The sequence below is a fragment of the Prionailurus viverrinus genome, chromosome A1 (assembly GCF_022837055.1).
Source record: "Prionailurus viverrinus isolate Anna chromosome A1, UM_Priviv_1.0, whole genome shotgun sequence".
NCBI classification, from domain to species: domain Eukaryota; kingdom Metazoa; phylum Chordata; class Mammalia; order Carnivora; family Felidae; genus Prionailurus; species Prionailurus viverrinus.
This window is the reverse complement of record NC_062561.1, coordinates 102,205,933-102,231,832: the sequence shown is the minus strand read 5'-3', so window position 1 is coordinate 102,231,832 and position 25,900 is coordinate 102,205,933. Positions and strand designations below refer to the sequence as shown.

Genomic DNA, 25,900 nt, shown 5'->3' with positions numbered 1-25,900 from the left:
ATCAATATAAACTCAAGATTCTTATTAGATAGGCATTAATACATGCATAGATGCACATACGTGTGCAGGCATATGTGCATGTGTGTATCTGTGCGTACATGTGATTCATAGACACACGCGCATTTCTCAGTTCTGCCACCAACGGGGCCAGCAATAACACAGCAGTAGCAATGAGTATACCCAGTGCCCAAATCTTGGTTTCTACCTAACATTACCCAATAAAAGGAGCTCCAGAGCTACTCGGAAGAAATGTCTGCTTCTGGGCTAGAGCACAGAAACTACAAGGTAAATCTACAATAACTCACTGCACCAGAAAGTAAAGTTCTCGAAGAGTCGTGAGAACAAGCCACAAAGACAGAGCAGTCAGCCAGATGGAACAACCAGTGGCCAAATGTGGGACAGTATGAGTATCAAAATAAATACTGACAGTAAGGTACTATACTGCTGTCAGTACACTAGGAGTCCATGAGTCCACACTGACATAAGTGAATAAACGGGCAAAGAAGTAAAAGCTTTTGCTTACATTAGATTATCAACCAATGAACACACAAGGAATGATAAATTAGAAAATCATCGACGGATGCTAAATCCAGTGTGTAGAATTTAATGGGAACAACATACTTATATTTACATAATCTCAAAAATCTGCTTCCAAATTATTTTTAATTACAAAGGGAAAATAGGAAACTGGTAGGTAGAAGAACTTAGCAGACAGTACCCTAAGCAAGTGACCAAAACTACTTGCAACCAAGTGACATCACATGCCTCCTGACATGATGCACTGACAACCCAGCGCTTGTGTATTTGTGCGACAAATGCATATCCAAATATGGTCATGAAGAAATGATCAAGCTCAAATTGAGGACAGCCTATAAAATACCCTGTATGTACTCCACAGAAATATGAAGGCCGTGAAACGTAAAGAAAAGCAAGGGAGTGTTCTAGATAAAAACAGACTAGAGAGATGTGACAAGTAGATGAAATGCGTGGTCCTGAACTGGATTCTGGACAGGGGAAACAAAAAAAAAAAGCCTTTAAGAACTCTGTGAGATTGATCTTAGTTTATCCTTTCTATTAATAAGGAACCCCGTTCAAAAAAGTTAAATAATTTGCTCGAAGTCATATAGTTTCTACAGTGAAGAAAACCACTAAGGTATGTATGTACTTTTAGCATTAAATGTACTGGGCAGGATGCCATGTCTCCCTGGCTAGCTGTTATCAGAGAGCCACAGTCTCAATCAAGAATCTTCACATACTAAATTCAGCCACAATTAAGGATTCTCTCATATTCTTTAATAAAAATTATCAAATGCATCAACCTAAATGTATCAAAGTTGAACATTTCGAGTTGTCATATAAAAAACAGACACAGTAAAATAAGAAATTTACCGTTCATTTACTCTAGGGCACCTTACTTTAAAAGAGTTTTATTAAATATAAACTCTAGCTAGACGGGATAAATAAAAATAACAACAGAAGCAAGCGTAAGCCCCCCAAAACTGAACCATAATAACAAATAAAAACTCGCGCTGTTTGCACAGGCACTGAATTCAAATTCCATACTTACAAAAGGTACACATACCTTTTCCTAAATGTGTGTTTATGCTCATATATCTAGCTGTTCCTGTAAGGCTCTTGTGTTCTCTGTATGGTATGTGTTTCTTTGTCTCTGGATCGATATATTCCTTTGCCAAACCAAAATCTATAATATGAATAACTTGCTGGGTTTTGTTTCCTGGTCGTCCTATTAAGAAGTTCTCAGGTTTTACATCTCTGTATATCAAGTTCTTTGAATGGACATATTCCATGCGAGAAATCTTGATTCACAAAAACAACAACAGAAAGAAAGAATGTTTTATTTTAGGCTTTGACTAGCATAAAAAAGCATGATAGACACAAGATGAAATTCTTACAATGAAAGCAACATAAAAATCAGAAACTGTCTCAACCCTTTAAAAATAACATGGTATCAGTCTACAGTTTCTCAAATATATATCCAGTTATGCCTAAAAGTCTTTGCTTTCAGTATTACTATGATCACTTATAAATCAAGTATTTGAATTTCATGAATGCCTTTCATATTGGTAAGCCTGATTCAGTCAGCACTTACAGATGATGCCACCTCAGACAATCAAAAAGGTTTACTAACTCTTGAACTGAGACGTATAAACAGACATATTCGTAAAGTTGCAACTTGTTCTTATCAATTATTCCAATCACCAAGCAACTTTTATAGTTAAAGAAACCTAGAGTCTAAACTGTTAAATGAAAACAACACAGTACCCTTTGGGATATCTTTCTTTTTCTTTTTTTATAACTTACTCATGTCTTTCCTTAGGTATTAAACATTTTAAAAGATCTTGAAACCAGAAAACTTTGGGATACCACTCTAATGATTATACAGTACACGTTCACATAATATAGTATATATTATATACGATATATAGTATATAGTCAATGTATACATACTATATGTTATATTCACACAATATAGTAATATAGTACACACTGTCACAAAATAGGACATTATAAATAAGAAAATAAAATTGCTTCATTTAGTGATAATAATGGACAACAACACAATGTGAACATATAGCCACTTAGGCCATTTTAGATTGTTAACAAATTCTGGATCACGGTATACAATATTCTATGACCTACACTTTTCATTAATGATATATTACGAGCATTTTCCGGGTTATAAGACATTCTTTTAATACACACTTTTTAATGGCTGGGTACTATTTTATGGCTATGAATAATTTACTCAACTAACCCTATTATTTCTCTCCATTTCGGTTGTTTCCCATTTTATGACAAACATCGTTGCATAAATAGCTTTAAGTACATATGTGAACAGTTCCAGAGGATAAATTAATGAGTCAATGGAGAAAAACCATTTTGAGATTTCTGGAACATACTACTGGAGTTGATTTCAAAACTACCTTAAATCATCCTCTTAAGCTGTTTTCCCATAGGCTCCCTGAGATTTCAATAATTTATAAGACTTTCCATTGTTTCTTCTTTTTCTAGGCCATTAGAATTTATGACTAACATTATAAACCCTGTTTCCGAGGGCTCTCTTTTCTAAGCACTCATCAGTGACATGCAAAGAGGGCTGGAAACCATTCTCAAGCTCAGCATTCTGATCTGAAAGCAGTTAACATATTAATTCTTCCACCCAAATAAAATACACTTGGCTCAGTTATTTTAAGTTATTTGCATCCTAAAAAGACAATGGGAGGAAAAGCAGAAACTTCATGAGGTCACGCGTTCTGTAAAGAGAACAGACTTTAACCTTTCAACATAAACGTGGGACCAAACGAACCGCACGGCGGTTCGATCAGCCTCAGAGCCGCCTGCTTGCCTTACCAGCTGGATAGCGATCATGAGAACAGTCTTCAGAGAAAACGTCCTGTCACACAGGTCAAACAAATCTTCCAAGCTAGGTCCGAGCAGTTCGAGCACCATGGCGTTGTATTTACCACACGGGCCAAAATAGTAAACTTGAGGTATACCATCTGGGGGGAAAGAAGAAGGATTTTAATTGTTTCCTCATCCTGAATCCCAAACTGCCCTTCCTGGAAAATCAACAAGCAGTTTTAAGCATTTTCTGTGTCTTCAAGAACTGCAGCAATGTGTTCATTTTTTCCATTCGCACACTTAACTCTTCCCGAGCCAATGTTCTCCCTCACTGCACCTTCTCCTGGACGTTCACTGTGTAGCCTGGTTACACCTCTACTGCAGCTCATTACATTATACACAGTGCTCCACTGTGGGTCTCCAACACCGCACCAGACACGGGGGCTGCGCGTCTTAGCCTCATGTTTCCGGGGCCTAGAGAAATGCCTGTCACATAGGAAAGATTCAATTTTTATTTTAACACAGAAGAGACTGCTCTCTTTAATAACCCTGAGGCAAGCATCACGCTGGGCTCACCCGCCAGGATTCTCAACCTCGGGTGCACCCACCCCATCTAATTCCCTCCTTGTGAGTGGGGGTGAGACCCCGGATTTCACTCTCATGATCAGGTTATGTTATGTGACAAAGGTGAGGTGATGAAGGTCCCACTAGGGGGACGCACACACACACCCACCCAACTTACAAATTTCCCTTTGCCACTGGGAATCACTATTTTGGCGGAAGCCACTCTTGCCAGAGCCAGTCCCGGATGCATGTGTCAGATCTACCCCTCACATGTTGTAAAAGCAGAAAGCAAGTTCAGAAATAGTCAATGAGAAGCTCACTGAAGTGTATTCCAACTCAAAAATGCTACTTTTATTGTGCTCTACGCTGCTTTTATTATGCTGTTAAGAGCCTGGAACCACAATTAAGACATGAAGAGTTCCCAGCTACTAAGCTTTTAAAATTATTCCTACAATGCCTTTTTTCCCCTCTCTGCCACTGACAGTTGTTAATCTTTATACTCTTAATTTAGCAATCTCTAGTATCTCCTACGCTCTGGCTTGTTGCTTCTGATCTGTAGGAGGCAAGAGAACCAGATCATCAAGCTTGTTAGGACTATATACGGAATGTAAAAATAAACACGTTCTGAAGCTCTTCAATGAAAGGACTGTCAAAGAGCTTTTCGACTTCCTTCTGAGTCATCACCTACACTCCTACTAATTGAAGTGGTTGTGAAATGATCGCTCAATAAGGTAGCAATATATTTTGGTTTATTAAATGACTGATTTATTCAAATGTGTTCAAAGGTTTCCAAGAATAGAAAATCATGTAAGAAATCTCACTGTCTTAATTCAACAAGTGCTTACTGAATATCCAATACATCCTTGCGGGACTAGGAGGAACATTAGGGATTAAGAGTGGACAAGACACCACAATCAAGGATAATTTAGCCCAGGGACGCAAGTTCAGGTTAACATTCTAAAATCCACCAACGTAACTCATCAGAGTCACAGAATAAATACGAAAAACCAGTCATCATCTTAATAGAGATGGAGAAAGCATCTGCGAATCTGGAACAGAAGGTAACTTCCTCCACCTGGTAAAGGACATCTAAGAGAACTCTCAGCTACCATCATATTTAATGGTGAAAGACTGAATGCTTTCCATTTGTGACTGAGAGTAAGACAAAGATGTTCACTTTTACCTCTTGCATTTAACAGTGCAATGAAGTTAAAAAAAAAAAAAGAGGAAAGAAAGAAAGAAAGAAAGAAAGAAAGAAAGAAAGAAAGACAGACAGACATTCTAGGAAACAGAGTCTCTCCTATTTTAAGAAAAAGTGAAATAGGGGCGCCTGGGTGGCTCAGTCAGTTCAGCATGGGACTTCAGCTCAGGTCATGATCTCACAGTCCGTGGGTTTGAGCCCCGCATCGGGCTCTGTGCTGACAGCTCAGAGCCTGGAGACTGCTTCGGATTCCACGTCTCCCTCTCTCTCCCATGTCTCCCCTGCTTGTGCTCGTGCTCTGACTCTCTCTCTCAAAAATAAACATTAAAAAAATTTTTTTTTTAAAGAAAGAAAAAGTGAAATAATTACTCATTCCTATTTGTTACCAATAATAAAATTCAAGCTTTCACGTAAAAAACGTATTTTGGCTAAATTCATTTCTGCCAGGATGACCTTTGAAAGCTTCCCAATACTAAAAAGAGAAAAACACACGGGGTGCCCAGGTGACTCAGTCAGTTAAGCATTGACTCTTGATTTCTGCTCAAGTCACGATCTCAAGGTTCATGCACTCACAATGCTGTGGAGCCTGCTTGAGACTGTCTCTTTCCTTCGATAGATAGATAGATAGATAGATAGATAGAGATAGGTATAGATAGATAAAAATTTTATATTAATTAAAAAAATAAAAAGAGAAAAACACAGTACCTTTTTTCTGATGAAACTGTAGTGACAGTAATTATTATGACCTAATTGTTAGGTAATAAATATGGCGATATTTGAAAATCTGTTTCAGTAAACCAGTTATGTTCCCAGTCACCAATGCATGTATTTACAAAATCATGCACAGGTAAATGATCTTGTTAAAGTACAAGGGATTTTAATGTAAGAAAGAGTAGGAAAAGTTGTTTTGTTTTGTTTTGTTTTGATGTCTACTAACTCTACACTGCAACTTTAAGAAACTATCACTGGTCAAGTTTTAGTATAGTATCAGAAGAGTATTTATAATTTAAAAGCTAATTAACCGAGATTTACAAAGTTGTGAGTTAAAAACTTGATTGGGGAGAACATGAATTGGGATGTTTTTGGAGGAAAAGTGCCCTAACGTTTTCAAAATAAGCAAATGTATGCATACAACTATGTTCAAGCTGCATGGTTGTTAACAGTGTAAAAAAAAAAAAAAAAGCAACTGGGAACCACCTACACATTCATCAACCCCCGACGAATTAAACCAATTATGTCATACCCATACTGTGGAACATAACACAACCTTTAACTACCTTTAGAGAAAACTGTGAAGGGCAAACTTCTGCTACTGTTATGATTCTAAAGTGATCAATTAATTTTGTTGTTTACAACAGCCATACATTACTTTTAAAATAAAATGTCTTTAATGACTCATTAAACACACATATGCAAACATACTAGAAGGAAAAACCACAAAGCTAACCGTGATTACTGGAGGCACAGTTGATGTCTCCTTCCATTTTTATATTTTTTTGAACTTTTCCAAACTGTTAAGAAGAACACATGCTATTTTTTGCAACCAGGAATAAAATGCTCATGATTTGGATTCTTCTGGGACCGTGAAGAAAAACTTGAATTGTTAAAAGATTTAGGCTACGTTTATTTAATCCTCGAACTGTCACTGAGCGAGAAGTAGTTCTCAAAATGGTCTCCCCAACGCTGAAAGTTACATAGGTTTACCCCTACTCTTATCAACCATTAGCTTCATTCTGGAGCTCCTAGAAACAAAGCAAGGGATACCCGTTGGGACTCTGTGGCCCTATAATCTAAGTTTGACTTCCCCTGCCTTCCCACCACACCTCACTAACAAAAAGAACAGTTTCGAAGGCTCAGATTTACTCTGCCTCATTTTGAACTCCTCTAAGGCTGCATCTCAAAAATTTCTACTCTAGTTCTGCCATCCAAGCTGCCAACTTCTCTTCTGATCCAACCTTCCAATCTCCTCTTACCAAACTATCTCTATTAAGCATGATGCGAAATTTATAATTATTCACACACAATTTCTCCTAGATGGGGAAAGGCATGCATAAGTAAATCTGCTCTGCTCTGCTTCAGATAAGCCAACTCGGCCGTGGGGAGGAGAATTACTGCATACCAACCATGTACATTCAATCAAGCTATTTACATAAAACACCTTTGTATTTCTATAGTAACACCATGACAAAGATCAGTAAAGGGACAAAAATTGCTTCAGGTTTCTCCAAAATTTCCTTTCTTTAATAGTTTCAAAGCGTTTCAAAAGAATGTATCTCTAACTTACCCAAGATGGCTAAATTCCATACACAGTATTACATTTCACCGAGTAAATTGAACAGACACTGAGTCTTCAATTTGAATGAAAATACCTCAGCTTTATCACATAACATAATTTTACCTTCAAATATGAGTCAGCACAGATGGCGAATAATAAAAGATAATCAACTCTAAATGACTCCTTAAGATACATAAGGTTCTATAAACCAATGAGTGTAGAAACTTCTCAGGTAAGTATTAATAACGTATTTCAACATGAATCTCATGTCACTGAAGGACAAAATCAAAAGCTGTATTTTTTTTTTTTTTTGTAAATCAACAACATAAAGCAAACACTGTAAAGGTCAAACTAGAATTTCATTTCCCAGGACAAGTCTGGGCAGTTTTCTAACACTGAGCAAACAAATTAAATTGCTAGGAGTTAGGAAACATTGCAAATAACAAACAGGGGCTGGGGAGTACCCTAAGCAAAAATAAAACACCACCACCACAGCCAATATGAGTATGGAAACCAAGACCACAGGAAAGAGGGTTTCTGGAAGAAAGACAGGTGAAGGAAAAGAGGGCGCAGAAGGAGAGGACACAGGGCAGAAAGAAGGCTTAGCAGGAATAGTAAGAAAGGGGTTAAGTTACTAACCCCTTTATCAAAGTATCAAAGTATCTTGATCAAAGTATCTGGGGACTGAATCGCATGAATGCAATCCAACCGAAGGGCAAGAGCAAGCTTGGTCTTACAACCAGTGAATTTTCAAGTATAAACGTATATGTCACACAATTCTAAAATTACTTCTGAGACTACCATAAAGAGCCACCTATAAAGGGCCATCCACTGTGAATTTATGAATGTCAGTTCTGATAACTTCCAATATCACTCATGCTTACTGGCAGCCCTCATTTTCAAGACAAGTATACTTTTTGTTTCTCCAAGAGAATTTGAAGAATGGGCAAGAATACAAAATTCACATATTATTTGAAAATACAATCTCACCCACAGTTTCCCAAAATTAATTTCATTAAACACTTCATTATTTTATAGTTCAGCTATTTCCATGACAAAACAATATTAATTAATTCAAGTCACAACATTAGGAGGTCTAACACTCTTAAAGACTGCGTAGTACTTTGTGCCACGTGGTCAAGTACTTCAGTTCCTTCTAGTTGGGTGACAGTGTAGCCTGTCATTAAAAGAAGGAATATCATGACGTTTCTTTCCATTTTCCATTTTCATATTGTTCATCTAGGAAGGATCAGAACAAAAGCATTCAGGCTCTGACTGGGAAATTTCAACCCCACAGAGGTGACTAAGAAAACCTAAAATCTGATTAGAAATACTATAGAGAATTATCACATAGAAAACTTCCTTTTCCAAAGAAGTTTGACTTTAAGGCATTCTTAACCTTGAAGATAAAGGCTTATATCTCAAGTCGGTAGCTCTCAACATGTGGTTTGGAGATACGTAGGGGAATGGATGGGTGGTCCATGAAACCCTTTCAGGTCACTGACATCAAAATTATTTTTATAATAATACCAAGATGTCATTTACCTTTTTCACTCTTATTCTCTCACAAGCGAACAGGCTAATTTTGTAGAGACTATATGACATGCGATATGGCAACAGACTGAATAACGAAGATGACAGGAGAATCTAGTTGTGTTCTCATAAGCCAGATATTAAAGAAGTGTGCAAATTTGTAAAACAAGGGCACTTTTCTCACAGTTTTTTGATTTGGAAAATATGGTTGGTTGGGATTTTAAAAACATTAGTGCCATTTTAAAATGAATTAATATACCAGTGTTTTTATATTTGTTTTAATTTCTCATGGGGTAAATAATAGCTCTAACTCACAACAACTAAAGTTCTCTGGGATCTTCAAGAAGTTTCAATTGTAAAAAAGGATCCTGAGACCCAGAAGTTTGAGAATCGCTGACCCAACTGAACACCAAGCTCTGATCTGAACGGCAGGTGCAATGAGTTCCAGACTTGGCAAAGAGTGGTTCCGTTAAATACTACAGCACCCAGCACCCACATTTAGTAATAAAATTCTAGTAATAAACCCCAAATGAAATAAAGCCACCGCACTGTAAAGAGAAAAAAAAAAATAGTCCTTCCTGTGACAATTCTATTTAAAAATTCTGACATTATTCAAAATGTTAAAGAACAATAAAAAAAAATACCACCTAGGGGCGCCTGGGTGGCGCAGTCAGTTAAGCGTCCGACTCCAGCCAGGTCACGCTCTCGCGGTCCGGGAGTTCGAGCCCCGCGTCAGGCTCTGGGCTGATGGCTCAGAGACTGGAGCCTGTTTCCGATACTGTGTCTCCCTCTCTCTCTGCCCCTCCCCCGTTCATGCTCTGTCTCTCTCTGTCCCAAAAATAAAAATAAAACGTTGAAAAAAAAAATAACACCTACAAACAAGTAGTTATTTTTCATTATATTGAATATTGAATGTTATATGAATAATGAATAAAATCACATTCATTATGTTATATTTTATTATTCATTATTCACTTATTATCCTCTGGGCCTAAATAATTAAGGAAAAAATAAGATTTCTGTATCATTTTCACCTCCAACCTTCCAGTTTACAAACTTTTTTCTCACCATGTGCTACTTTATATTTAAATCAAAAATAAAAATGAAGGGGCACCTGGGTGGCTCAGTCGGTTAAGCATCCGATGTTGGCTCAGGTCACAATCTCAAGGTTCGTGGGTTTGAGCCCCGTGCAGGCTCTGTGCTGACAGCTCAGAGCCTGGAGCCTGCTTCGAATTCTGTGTCTCCCTCTCTCTGCCCCTCCCCCTCTCACACTCTGTCTCTCTCTCAAACATAAGCAAACATTTAAAACAAGGAAATAAAAAAATCATCCTATTGTTTTTAATGGCTTTGCATTTTCAATCTTTTACTCTTACGTAGAGAAATTTAAAAATGAGGCTGTATCGTAAAAAATTAAACCCATCACCATTTAGTCCTACCCTATTCCAAGGTACGGATTTATTTAAAATTCTTATGTGCTTAATTTATCACTAAAAATGCTCTAATTATCACACACCATACAACCACCCCAATACTTGCACCAGGTAAACCAAACTGAAACCACTATCAGTTAACCCTTCTTTCTTACACTGATAGTGCATAGCATTCTTTACAAACAGACCTTCTCCATCTACTATAATGACTTTAACACAAAAACTGTGTACGCTTCTATGCAAAGTAGCAATGTACATATGCAGTCATGTACAAATCGGTAAAAGTTCAGCAATGCGTAACTTACAGAAATTCCCATACAGAGAAGCCTCTACAGGGAACAGAAGTATTACGTGCACTTAAGATGTCTTCTGAAATCAAGCCAGCAGAGACAGAGAAGGGAACTCTCAGAAGCTGCTACGTCGACTGTCCCCTACGTGAGCTGAGATGACGTCTACTCTAACCACTGACCCACCGCTAGAGTGTTCTTCACGATTTTCATTAATACCAAAATACAACAGGCGATGTTCTCATTAGTTTATTCACTTAACTGCCATGGTCTTTTACAATGTTCTCTTTGTTTTCTCAGACACGAGATTACACAGAAAGAGGAAAATTTCTTAAATTTCTTGAAAACAAACTCTAAGAATCAGGCTTTTAAAGAATTAAAGGAATTTTAGATATTAGCCAATGTATATAGCCAGGTTTCAAGGTTTGACCCTAATACAACCTTTCTTAAAAGTACTATGATCAAATGTCCATACATTATGGAATCACCAACAGTCTTTTAGCTAGCAGACAGACCCTATAAATAGTTTGGAAAAGGATGTGCAAATGGAGGCATCTATACACCAGAGCAAAACACAGAGGGCACATCTAAATCCTGACTTAACAAGGCACAAACAGAGAAGGCACAGGGGTCAGTATAAGGCAGGAAAACAAGCCTTTTAAAGTAACAGCTCTCAGAAGGCGGTATTATGAAGAGGTATAATTTTGAAACAGCCACCGATGCCATTATCAAATTACTGTTTAGAACTACACAGTTCAGGGCACATCAAAAGTCAAGACACTAACTTAGAAACGATGATTTAACATAAGCATAGTCTCAAATAGTATATTTAATATCATCTCTATACTTACAGAGTTGCCAACAACAGTAATTTATAACAGAAAAAAAGATTATTCTACTTCTTTTGGGAAGTAATAGTTTATGACAAAATAAGGTTATTTTACCATTATAAAGGTATTAGTTAATAGAGAAATTCTGAGGAACAAATAATTGCAACGTTTCCCCCAACATAGCTCATTAAAACCAACTGACGGAAGGAAATAACATAAAGAAGCAATACTCAGAATCACTGTTCATCAAAGGAAATCTCTCCATCAATTTCAAAATATACTCCAGGCGTTCTCATAAAGTATCAACAATTCAACTGAACTTTTTCTCAAATAAATAAAAAAATAAATTATTCAAGTGATTAAAAACCTATGCTTCTCTGGAAAGTGATTATTTTTAGATGGCTGAATGGTACAGTTCAGTTAATTAGATAACAATCTGCATATCTCCTTGGTTTACCATTTCCATTCATTTAAAGAATACTTATCATTGATTTTTTTCCTTCTGTTTCTAGATCCCTAAAATGAGGAATTAAAATTACCTAATTAGAGAAAAATTCAAATGAAATAAACTTAAAAAAAATTTTTTGAAACTGTATGGCTATGTTTCTATATCAGAAATGAAACTCAAAATTTAATAACATAACAATCTTTTATAATATTGGCATATCAAACTTTCAACATCAATCATACAAGTTTAAAAAAGCTACAGGAAATTTTGGACGTTACATATCATAACTTCACATCTTATGAGAAAAAACAGTCTTTCTCATTTAAGAATTTATCATTTCAACCATTTACCAAGGACCTACAATTGTCAAGCATTTTGCTCAGTTTCAAGGATAAAAAAGCAAATATAGCATTTCACTGCCCTCAAAGAGCTCATAGGTCAGTGGAAGAGACAGACACAAGCAAATAATCACATCACATAATACGATACAAAACTAAAGATATGTTCAAAATAATTTCAGGTCAAAACATAAGCATTTCTGGAGAGAAACCGAGGTCAGAAAATGCATTGCAAAAGAGGTGACATTTAGCGAGGGCCTGAAGAAAGAAGGAATTCATTGAGAAAGAAAGACATTCCACAAAGGAGAATACAGGCAGATGAAAATAATAAGATCTATTCAAGGAAGAGTACGTCCAGTGCAACAAAAAAGTGGATTAGTAGAAAAGAGAAAAAAGTTCGGACTTTACACTAAATGATACGACAGAATTCTGTGATCATCCCAAAAGGCTTAAATCAAAGACAACCAACATTCTCAATTGGAATGGGTGTGCCACTAACGGAACAAGATAATCCAGAAGAGCAAACAGTTCTCTGGAAAGAGAGAAAAATCACTGGAAAAGGAGAAAAGAAGGGAGGGACTGAAAATCTACGTATAAAAAATACCTGATTCCACTATGGATACACAGGTGTGAGTAGATTTTAAGAATGGAAGCAGGAGATAAAGAATTAGAAGTTATCCTTATTTAGAAAGCAATTTCATCCTTTTCTCCCTCCCTCCTGTTACAAAAACTTCCAGGACCGTAAGGATGAAAGCCACATACGAAACACAGGAGCAGGAAGCTAACGAGAGTAGATTCCTCACTTTTGGGAAGCTGTATCAACCTCAGAATCGTCTACCTCCAACTCTTTGTTTATCTTCCCTCACAGAACATCCCCTGACTTGTTTAAACTACTGTCGTCATGATTTTTGTTATCGACTGTCAAATTCATTCGTGCCCAATGCAGGGGTCAGCATGGTTTCCTCCCCGTTCCTCTTCTCACGTGACACTCTACCCGAGCGGGAGACCTCATCCATTCCCTTGGCTTTAGAAACCGCCTATGTGCTGATTACTGCTAAATCTCAACCCTCATTTTACCCAATAAATGCTGAGCGTCTGTGACAAAATAAGGCTTTTCGATACATTACGTTTTCGCTACCGCAGAAAGTGATAATGGTATAAAACAATATTCTAATCCCATGGAAAGCTGAGTAGTAACCTGTCAGCCGTCCACACTGCAGTCAAGTGGTACAGTCCCACTGTGTGTACAGAACAGATTCAGTGAACAAATAATAGAGAAAAGAGGGATGTTTTCAGGGAAACTAGAGAAAGAGAAAGACTTACCGGAGGCTCAAAATCCAGACAGGCAGAACTAGATACGTTATAGATGTTTTCACATCTCACTAAGTGATTCTGAGTAAATCCACCTTTTGACTTCTGCTTTTACTGTGGTAAGGCATACATAATATAAAATTTGTTCTTTTTAGCCATTTTTTAAGTATACGGTTCAGGGCCGTGAGGTAAATATTCACAAGTACTGTGGAACCACCATCACTGTCCATCTCCAGAACTTTCTCATCACCTCACACTGAAACTCCATACCCATTAAATAATATTTTCCCATTCCCCCATCCCTCAGCCCCTGGCAACCACCATTCTGCTGTCTGTCTCTATGAACCTGACTCTCTAGGTACTTCAAATACGCGAAGTCATACGGTATTTGTCCTTTTGTGACGAGCTTACTTTGTTTAGCCTAATGTCCTCAAGGCTCATCTATCTCGTAGCACGTGTCCAAACACACCACATTTCATTCATCCAGTGATGGACACTTAGGCTGTTTCCCCACTTTGGCTATCACGAATAATGCTATGAACGTAGGGGTACAAATCTCTGTTAGCATGCAATCTTTGGCATATATAACAAGAAGGGGAATTGCTGCATCAGATGGGAATTCCATCCTTAATTTTTTTTGAGGACCAGTCATACTATTTTCCATATCATCTGCAGCTGTACCATTTTACATTCCCACCGGCAACGCATGAAGATTTCATGTTTCCACATTCACACCAACACTTGTTTACCGGTCTTTGTTTGTTTCTCATTTGTTTGATAAGAGCCATTCTATGGGTGTGGAGTGGTCTATCTTTGTAGTTTTGATTTACGTTTCCCTAATGATTAGTGACACTGAGCATCTTTTCAGCTGTTTATTGGCCATCTGTGTATCTTTGGAGAAATGTCTACTCAAGCCCTGTGCCCACTTTTGAACTGGATTGTTTGTATTCTTGTGCTCAAGTTTTAGGAGTTCTTTAAACAGTCTGGATATTGAGTTAATAACCTATTTTTAAAGAGAACACTAACAAGCAAGCTACTACTCAAATAAAATACCAGGAGGGAGTTAAATTACTTTGAATGGCTCATTTTTTATTAAGAGGAGTCTGAAAAGATAATCAAGTATCAATTCCAAAATCAAACTATTTTAAAATCATGGGTCTCTCCCCAAACAATTAAACTTTAGTTTTTCTACAGAGCTCACATGTGTACTCAAAGATGTTTTTAAAATTCGTGGCTGATAAAATACTACCTAGGAACCAAAACTCACATGATTCACATAAATCGCTCAAGAATATTCCTATTTGTCAGCTTCATGCAATACCACTCAGATTTCAACCTATGTAAATGCTACGCCATGGAGCACAGGGGACACCCTGATATATACAGACTGTCCGCAACATGGTAGCCCCTGCTCACTGTGGAACACTGCAGTCCTTTGGCATTCAAGTGGTAGAGACATAGGTTTCATTTTTATTACTACTCTGACATAATTTCTAAAGGTAAAAAAGGCAAAGAATATAATAATAAAAGGGTGCCTTTGGTATTCAATTCAATGACTCCCTGCACTCTAAAGTGACTTGTTCATTCTTACCTAATTAAAGTGTTCAATCCTATTTTTCCAAATGATAGTTTTACTACTTAAGTAATGATAGATCTATTGTCTTTATTGGCCCAGCATCCAATCTTCCTTCTGATTAACACCTCAGCTTTGCATTCGGCAACCACCTCACCCCATTCTCAGTCCCTGAGTTTCAGGTAGCTCCTGAAATGAGCATAAGATCTAAGTCTGGGGAATCAAATTCATAGTGATTAGAATGAAGAAAGGCACAGGACACAAAATAAGACAGATTCAGTCCTACATCTTCTGCTAGAATTCTTAGGAAAGGAATGCTATTATAATTGCTAAGTTAGGCTAATGGTAATCACCTCTGCTATCTCATAAAAAGAGCCAAGGAGAAAATGAAGCTTCCACACACACAAAAAGGCAGAGCACAGACACAAACTCAAGAATGTCCCTGATCAAAGTATTTGAAGTCCTGGACACAATAATGTCTTAATATATTGGTCCCTTCCCTGAATTTCCAAGATATGAGCCAATAAAGCCTTTTTTTTCCCCCACTTCGCTTCTGAGGGCTTTCTATCACACTTGCTAGTCCTAACTAATATGTACAGATTCACTTAGAATTAGTTTTATCTTCCTATTCTTTAAATCCCTCAGTCATCAGTGAAAATTTTGATAACTCCTGGAGGACTATTTGTATCAGACTTAAAAATGCATTACAAGAAGCCAATAATGATAAAAACATTAATACAAAATGTGAACTCATCGTCCCCATAATGACTACTCATTTGAAAAGTATGCTCTTAGAAAAAAAGAATGTGCAACATGAATAATGTGTTAAGAAGTGCTCAACTCTATCAACTAAAATGTAAACACGTGCGTACAAAAAGACACATGGGGAAAAAAAACCACATTCTACTAAATCCAGGGCAACAAAATATCCCTACCTGGTAAGAAACCACACATACAAGAATCATTATAGTTAGCAGAATAGATGTGAACAGAGAAAGTATAGCTGTGAGAAGCTTCTCCATAAAGGAAATGCAACATACTATGGGGAAATTTCTCATTACTTTTTTCCAACAGCAAAAAATAATCCATTCTCACTAATTTTAGACTTTCTATAAAAATACACCTGTATTAATTTCCTACAGCCAATATAATTATTGCATGCTTGTGGCTTAAAAGAGCAATTTATTTGGTCACAGATCTGGAGGCCAGAAATCCGAAATCAGTCTCGCCAGGTTGAGTCCAGGTGTTAACAGGGGCGCATCCCCGCTGGAGGTTCAAGGGAGAATCCTAGAAGGCTGTTCCAGGTTTTCGTGGCTGCCAGCATTCCCTGTTTATGGCTCTATCACTCTAATCTCTGCCTCTGTAGCCACTTAGCCTTTTCCTCTTCTATGTATGTGAAATGTCCCTCTGCCTCTGGTTCACAAGGACATTTATGACTGTGTTCAGGGCCATGGAGATAATCCAGAATAATCTACCCATCGCAAGATCCTTAACTTCATCATTCCTGCAGAGGTGAACTTACAGGTTCCAAGGATTATGATATGGATCTCTTCTCTGGGACCATTTTTCAGCCTACCACTATGTGCTAAGCCATTTTAATAAGTGTGATGTCACCAAAAAGGCTAAGGATATTAGCTATACGCAGCTTGTATTCTCAAATTAAATTTTTTTCACAATGTTCTCTATTCATATTAGCACCAACACAGTCAGCTCCAAAAATGTCGTAAGTAAAATAACAAGAGAACATTAACAGTCTAGTAAGGAAGTGTCTCGTAAGCATAGCCTTAAGAAGTGATTCATTTTCACCAAATTTAAAATACTATTCTTTGAAACCAAAGAGTTATTAATCATGACAACTCATTTTATTACAAATTTAAAAATTAATGTAAGACTTTACCTCCAGATCCTAGCTGCTTGTAGAATCTGTATTCCAAATGTAGTTGCGGTGCTCTGGATTTCATGGGCTCCTAATTAAAAAATCAACAAAAATAACAAAAAAATATTTAAGTTACTAAAAGATCACTAAGTCCCTATTCGAAATGTTCCAAATCTTGGTACCAACTCTTACATACTTGAACATTCTACTAGGCAGCTTTTTCTAAAGTTAGAACCAAATAAAAATGAACTTTGCATTCAATTAAAATCAATTGATGCCATACATGTACATAAGGTTAAGCGGCTATTAGATGAGGCAGTAAGGAAATCTATGTTTGACTCTTTGACCCTAAAGGAAAATAGACTCTGAACATTCACGACTAGGGAAATGGTAGCCCTTACTCTTTCTCCTGTTCCCGGGAATTCACCTCTGAACTGTGTATTTCTCACGTAATGCTTCTAGGGTTAAAGGGAACTATAGACAAGTAAGAAAGAACAAGGGTGAAAATATCAAACTTTCCACAGGAGCGATAATATATTTTTAAATTTTTTTAGCTACGGTATAGCTTATAATAAAACACACCATTTGGGAGCATTAGGTCCGAGAGCTTAGTTAACTATACATACTCTTGCAACCACCACCTCAAAAAACCTCTAGAACATTCCCATCATTCCTCCCTCAGACGTAATCACTTTTGGACTTCTGTCACCTTTGGATAAGTTTTGTCTGTTGTTGGATTTGATATAAATGACATTATGTTTTGTATGTGTCTGGTTTTTTTCACTCAACATAATGTTTTTGAGACTTTACACACAGAGAAACAATGTAAGCAGAAGCAACAGAAATTTTAGACATAAGAAATAAATAATAAAGGTATGAAAACATCTGCAGGACACTACAAAGCAGAGTAACAGGAAATCTGTACCAGACCCAATAGTAAAGTATAACAAAGTAACAAGATTTGAAGAAAATCAACAGAATCTCAAAAATATTTTTAAAGCTTCCATAACCGAAATAATAAACTCAGTCTGCCAGCAGATTAATACAACAGAAGAGAGAAGTAGGAAACTCGAAGATACACGGAAAAACATCTACAGAACTAAAACATGATGTAGAATGCATCTATGTAAATCATATGGAATGCAATATGAAAGAAGAAAAATGGAAAATACACACACACACACACACACACACACACACACACACACACACAAACCATGAGAGATCTGGACAATACAATGAAAAGGTCTAACAGACATTTGATAAGAGTCTCAGGAGGAAAGAAGAGAGACAAGGGAGCAGAGGCAGTTAAGTGAAGAAACAACTGCTGTGAATCTGCAAGAACTGATGAAACACAACAAACCACAGATTCAGGAGGAATATGGATCCCAAACAGAATAACTAAAAACAAGGCTATCTCAAAACATAGCGTCACGAAAACTATGACCCATGACAAACACTTCAGACCAGGAATGTTAAAATCCCAGGGGAAAAATTATAGTCCTAAAGATTGTGGTAAGAGAAAACCAACAGCTTAGCTGTTGAGAGGCAGGACAGACACGAAAAAGCACAGACACTAAAACTAAAGCGTCCAGAGTCAGAATCCTGAATCCACTAGTTACTAGCTGAGTAGACTTTGGCCAATTACCAACCTTATTGTACTTTTCAGTTTCCTCCTCTATAAAAGAGGAATAAAACTTTATCTTTTTTCATTATACATATATGCATATATTTATTCCTATTTTATATATATATATATGTATACACATTTATATACATGACTGAAAACAGTACCCTCCACAAAGTGAGTGCTATCATAACTATAAATTCTTCAGTTAACTATACAGAAGTATGTAACTATAAGATGTAAAGAAAGATGCCCACATATGCAATCACCAATGAAATTAAACACCATAACTTATTCATTCACTCAAACTCCCTTGGTAAAAACAGAAACTCAGATCTAATTTAGGTGAGTCAGTTCAGCTTGATTCCAGTACTTTACCAGCAGTAAAATTTTATTATACCACCATATAACAAAAGTCACCTCATCACACGTTGACATTTTCATGATTCATTAGCAACAGGTTATTACAGAAGTGCAAATAACAACATATAAGGGTGCCAGGTGAGGTCAAATTAACAACTTACCCTGAAACAAACTATCCATCTGAACTAGCATAACATTAAATGAACGTAAAAATCTTTCTCAGAGATAGCAGAGCTGAAGTCATCAGTGAAATATGCTCTCTCAACACCACCGTTATCAAAATGCCCCTATTTCTACCTAACTAGAGAAATCAGATAGCATTGAAAGCATCCAAACTTAACATTTTCAAGTGATTACTTTTAAAGCAGCTTCTGAAGAAAACTGGGATCTGTTTTAAAGATACAATATATACAAATAAAACATAGAAGGATATTTTATACATATTTTATATACATAAATATTTAACGAAGTAAGTACCAAACTATGGTCCAGTCGTTCATGTGAAACGTTTTCTGTTCTACCAAATAGATTTTTGGATCAAGTGGAGGCGAAGACGACGCTGTGTAGCATACTTCAACCTCAAAATACGAAAAAAAGAGCCCCCAAAATTGCCAGTTTTACAAAAAAACACTATTATTATATGTAGTGCTGACCACTGTGCTTTAAAAGGGGGCATGTCACACCAGAGAATGACTGTCCACAAAAAAACGAAGGAGGAAAGAAACGAGGGGAGAGTGACACAGCACGAAGATTAACTAAAGAGAGTTGTACACACGCGTGTATACATAAGAAGGCTGGAAGATGACAGACTGATTGTTTACTAAGGCCCCAATGGTGCCAACAGCGTCAACAAGCCCCAAATCTGAACAGAACAGGACCCACGGGTCACCAATTAGTGACTGAAACAGACCAGGAAAGGACAGTCTAGAGCAGTGGCTCCTGCTTTGACACAATGGTTTCCGTGTCTCAGGGCATCAGGGAGCATCGTTCACAGGCCCCAGGGAGCGGAGCGGCTCACCACAGGCTGCTGCAGCAGTTATCTGGGCGTTGCTACATTCCTATCCTTGCGGGCCACCCCCACTCTCAACACCACACATTGTCTAGGTCCTAGACCGGTGGCCTAGAACATGGAACAAGGAAGAATTCCAAAGAAATGAAAGTCAGCAATGCCCTTTCAAACACTGTCCAGCCCCTGCATCCTGGGCCTCCCTATTCTGATTCATACAGACTAACTCCCCTTGTTCTGATTTCATGCTCGGAAGGGAACCCTGTAATTTTAAGTTGCTTTCTCCGTAGATCAGCCTACAGAAAGCAAACATATCGTTTATCCTGAGTTGGGCATTGTGGACATTAATGGCAAGATACCTCGTTTGAAATTAGAAGTTAACGCTTCCAAGTATTTACATCTCTGAAAGCCTGACTGATTGTGTGAACTGAATGATTACTGGGGAATTGAATGATTACTGTGTGAACTGAATGATTACTGTGCATCTACCTTTAATTAACAGGGACAATCTGAAGAGAGACCCAACCAGATTTGCCATCATAAAACCAAGGGCCAGACCTTAAACCAAGGTGAACTCATCTAGGTCAAGGCCAGCCCCAAACTACATGTCAGTCAGCCAGCCAGTCTCTCCTGGGGCTCTAACAACCTACTGTGCATCTTCACTTCCCAGTGAAAATACACAGCACTAGTTACGGTGAAACTTGGTCTACACTCCCTGAGACACTTCACATTGAGTAGTACGGTTTTCTACCTCATCCCCAAAGTTTTTCTGTTTCTCTCTATAGCCTCTTCTTCTAATTCTCTCTCCTGATTTATTAATCTCACATTACCCCAGTAACAGTGGTTATTTTGGCAGAGGCAAGATTGACAATGGCAGGCAGACTGGAAAAACCAAGCCAGGCTTAGCCTCAGGGAAACCTGGCTGGCAAGACGGAGAGAAAAGTGGTGCCTGAACAAAGTTGTGTCTTCTAAAAGTTCCCAGATCTCCAGTCTTGCAGAACAGAGCTGCCTTACAGCTGTCAGAGATGGCACACTGAGGACTTGAGAGTGGTTCCATGGGAGTTTGTTTTCCCTGCTAGCTTCCTCACACATCAGTAATTTCTGAACCCCTGAAGGTCAGCTAATAGCCACTTTTACCATATTCAAAATATCAATGGAAAAAAAGATACTGGAAGCTACCTGGAAGGACATTGTCAAATTTTTTTTTATGTTTATTTTTGAGGGGGGGGGGGGGAAAGGCAGCAGGAGAGGGGGACAAGGGACCTGCTTCAGCAGAGAGGGACCTCTCTCTCAGCAGAGAGCCCAATGCAGGGCTCGAACTCACGACCTGAGCCCAAGTTGGATGCTTAACCGACTGAAGCACCCAGGCACCCCAGGAAAGAGGGTAATCTAGAATACTAAGGACACATTTGTCCAAATACTTGAATCATTAAGAGAAATTTTGCTTTCTAGTTTTTCTCTAATTAAAAACGCCAACGGGCCAGTTTCTTGAAATTACAAATTGTGCCAAAACTCAAAAATTAAATTCTATGATATCAAAGTAAAGGGATTGAGTTTTCACGGCATAGAAAATACAGACATTCACACATTATCATATACTTGAGAGGCATGTGGATGCTAGGAGCTTAATCACACACACAAAAAACCAGTTATGCATATCATTTTCCCAATAAACACTCAAGTTATAAATGATATGAAACCAAAAAAGTAATTAAAATGTAAACTAATCATCAAAGAAAAACAGGAAAATAATTAAGGGAAAAAAAAGAAACACAAACTTACCAGTTTAATTGCCACATATTCATTTGTATATAAATTTTTCCCTTGAAAAAGAAAGAAGAAAGATCAGATTGTATCAATAATTGATTTTTAAAGGTACATTATGTAAAACTCTACTCTGGGTGAAAAAAAAGCACTAATACATTTAAATGAAGCAAAGGTTTTTGCTCCAGAGATCGAAGCAATGACAAGGAAATCTTAAATTGATCCATCCAAGGACATATTTAGCATTTCACCTGGATTCAGAGTAGAAAGTGATACTTAAATAAGGTAGCCCACTTACAAAAATAAGAAGATTCTTATTTTGATGCAATATTGCACACAACTCAGAAAGTAAATCAATAGTCAAACACATGCTGAAAATACATTTAAAAACCAGAACTCCTATATGAAAACAGGAATACAAAATTCCTTTCCCAATCACTGCCTCATTTTAAATCCTTCATTATTATGGTATGTAATCTCATTAGAGCTCATATGTCATCTAGTAAATATATTATACACACAGGAAACTCTTGAATATATTAAAAATGAAATAAAGTAAGAAACATATTATTTAATAATTGGCTCTGACAAACTAGCTAATGACTTTGAGGGGGAAATGGGTTTATTAGCACCCTACCTTATACCCATATTAAATGCTGAACATTTAAAAACTTAGATATAAACTATAAAACAAGAAAAAATGCTTACCACCCAATATATGAAAGTCTTTATGGGCATTTTAACAGGTGGGAAAAGGTAAAAAGAAGATTTTATACAGACTGGAAACCATAAAATATATTAAACGTCTCTATCTGTATATTGAAAAACATTTACCATATACAAAGAACAGGTAACTGACAAACCAAAATAAAGACTCAGTATCTATAACATGTAAAGAATTCAAATGAATTACAGTAATCTTTGGCATTGCCAACGGAAAATAATCTAGAAAATTCCATTGGGTCAGTCAGCATCTGTAGCCCAAGTGAAGTAGTACAGAAAAATTTAAAAGCAATAAGTATACAAAGACAATCTAATACCTAAAGTGTTTCTTCACAAGCACAGGAAAAAGAACAAAAATAGCATGTGATTTCTGAATTTCCAGTATTTTTTCAATAGGCATTCATTATTTTTATAATGAGAAAAACAGAAAAACGTTAAGTGTTTTTGTTTTTTTAACTGTGACAGTAACTGGCCCTGGTCACACTGGCTGAACACAGAATGAGCAACTTTGACACATGGGATTTTCTACCATAATAGCCCTAACTTCCTTTTCTACAGCAGCTAATGAACGGCAGTAAAACTTCTAGGCAAAATTTCAGTCTCTGATAGGTCACCACCATTATACAGTAGTGTCTGTTCATCCAAATACCGTACTCCTTTCTTGAATCTCGTCCCTATTTTATAAAAATGAATGAGGAGAAAAGAGAGATTAAAAAAAAACAAGCATTCGTACTAACACTTAATAGATAGGTCTCATAACCCGTGACAGTTGGCACAGAGATGGAACTCAACAGGAGTGCCAAATGTGGTGAACGTTTAGCAATATAAATATATTACAAATACAAATATATTTGTATATATTGTATATATAAAAATGTATTGTAAGTTATAAATATATTTATTATATTACATATATTTGTAGGTATTATTTAAATATACATAAGATATTAAATAGCTCATGAATATAAATTGCCGATCCCATAAATATGAAACCAATCATACCAGAAACCTATCACGTTTTTAGTCAATTAGTTCAACATTTAGATGTGCCTTCATGTATACTTTCAAGAATATACTATACATGAAATTTCAGGCATCCACTAGTAGGCAGAGAGTGAATAATTTAATGATATGGTGAGGAACTTTATCTTGAGGAACTGTGTCTCACAAAGGAATAATTCCATTTTGAGTTCAAAGACAGAATTTGTATTTCCTCAAGACATTATTATCTTTTCCTAACTATATGATGTTTAGTCACAGGTACACAGGGAAAATTATTCACAGGACAAGAAGTTAAGTTATATATAGATTCCACAGAACCAAAATATACCAATTCATCTAAAAGTACTGCTTTTATTGGCATTTACACTCAAATGTCTTTTAGGTCATGGTACAAAGCACTTAATCCTTAAAGCATGATCCTTTTTTTGAACATTACAGATTTTGTTGAACTTCGAGGATTATATTTTTAGACATGAACAATGGTGAAACAATACATTTTTGTTACATCCCCATAACCTAACATAGGCATAGGCTCACACACTTGGCTTTTAATCAGTGTTTGTTGTTTCGGGCATGAACAAATGACCTGCTTGTAGGTATGTGTTTGTGTGTATTACATGTGTGACAGGGAGGGAATGTATGTATAAGGGGAATCCAGTTACGACAAGGCGCCAAGCAAAGTGGTTCCAATTAACTGATGTTTTAATCCAATTTCAAAGGTCATTTCCAGGAGAGCTTTCTGCTCTACTGAACTTGAAAAGATGGTTTTACCAATTTTGAGTATTTGGGTGGTAATTATCATGGAAAACCCTGTTCTACAAAAACTACGGATCTGTTTATAGCAGGAACTATTAGTTACCCACCAATATCCATGCCCTCCATTCTATAATAATAGAACCAGTCCATTTTAAAATGGCTGTCCAGCTAGAGATTACATTTCCAGCCTCTCTTTCAGCCATGTGATTAAGTTCTGGGTATGAGGGGACATAGGTCTGTCACTCCTCACTTCCAAAAATGAGTGTTTTTGACATTCTGATCCTTCTTCTTCTTCTTGCTAGCTGGCTGGCTGGCAGATGACAAAGACAGAAGCAATCACCTTGCACACAGAGACTGAATCCATATACTGAGGGCGCAGAGGCACCCTGACCACCATGATGCCGTTTCAGCTTCCAAATCTCTGATCAAGCAGACCCCACAAAGCCTGGGCCCTGGCCTGAATAAGGCTGGCAAGTTTCCTTCCTTGCTGACCCAGAGTGAGAACATGGTGGCCGAAGTGGATGAGGTGAAGTCCATGATCAAATTCCAGATGAAGTTGCTTTGCTGGCAGTGGCCGTTGGCCCCGTGAACATGACAGGTGATGAGCTTGTACACACCATCCACTTAACTGTCAATTTCCTGGTGTCATTGCTCAAGAAGAATTGGCAGATTGTCCAGCTTTATATGTCAAGAGCACCATGGGCAAGCCCCAATGCCTGTACTAAGGTGCAGCTTAATAAACCCTAGTGCTACCATTAAAAAAAAAAAAAAAAAAAAAAAAAAAAAAAAGCCCCAAGGGCTCTCCCTCTGGTGTTACGTGAAACAAAAACCAAAAGCAAAAAAACCTATTTTGCTTAACACCCTATATTCTAGGATCTCTTAGAGTATCACCGTCTGTTACTGATTAGTACATTTTTCAATTAAGTTTTATAATACACTACAGTTAGTAACAGTAAAAAAAAACCAGTAAGCATAAAAAAATGATGAATGCACTCAAATCTGCATATTTGATATAGAATGTAGGGCCTGCAAAATTTTCAAAACAACTCTTAAATAAAAACCAACAAGAACTGTGAGCTATACATAAAAAAGAAGACAAAAATAAGAAAAGTTATTGAAACTCCTGTCATATACCTAATGATGTCAAAAACTACAGCCACTTATTTCACATACACATGGTATCTCATCAAGCAGTTTATAGCACCCCTTTTTGTGTTCTTTTAGGTGACAGTCAGTCAGTTGCAACTTCAAGAGGGGACATAGCAGAGGCTCAGAAAAACAAAGTTTATTATGCTCACAGGTCCTAGAGGAGAAGGATCCTATTTTGGTCAAGTGGTGGAAGACAGAAACAAGGGAGAAGAAGCTCAGGCCAAAGCCTTTATTGGAGTTTCTACAGAAAGCCAAGGCAAGGCAGGGCAAACAGTTTAGGATTAAGTAGTTTGAGTAATTCTGGTGGTCTTTGGGCTATAGGAGGAGTCTCTTGTTGTCTTGTACCTCGTCATGGGATGATTAATGAAGTAGAAGCCAGCCTGCTGGAATATACAGGCCAGGCAAAGGAGGTATGGCTCCAGATTGGCTACTCTGCAGATCAGAGGCATGCTCCCAGCTGAATCCTTTGCTGTCTCTAAGA

At 37.2% G+C, this 25,900-nt stretch overlaps 1 protein-coding gene across 11 annotated transcripts in view; it reads right to left on the bottom strand.

Moving 5' to 3' along the window:
- The window catches only part of CSNK1G3 (casein kinase 1 gamma 3), a 105,464-nt gene that overhangs the window by 44,194 nt on the left and 35,370 nt on the right, over positions 1-25,900 (bottom strand). For all 11 annotated transcript variants that reach the window (XM_047859109.1, XM_047859099.1, XM_047859150.1 and 8 more), the window contains 4 exons: positions 21,808-21,848; positions 17,051-17,120; positions 3,373-3,521; positions 1,583-1,817 (listed from right to left, as the gene is read on the bottom strand). In XM_047859109.1, the coding sequence (XP_047715065.1) occupies positions 1,583-1,817; positions 3,373-3,521; positions 17,051-17,120; positions 21,808-21,848 (495 nt within the window). The remainder of the gene's footprint in view (positions 1-1,582; positions 1,818-3,372; positions 3,522-17,050; positions 17,121-21,807; positions 21,849-25,900) is intronic.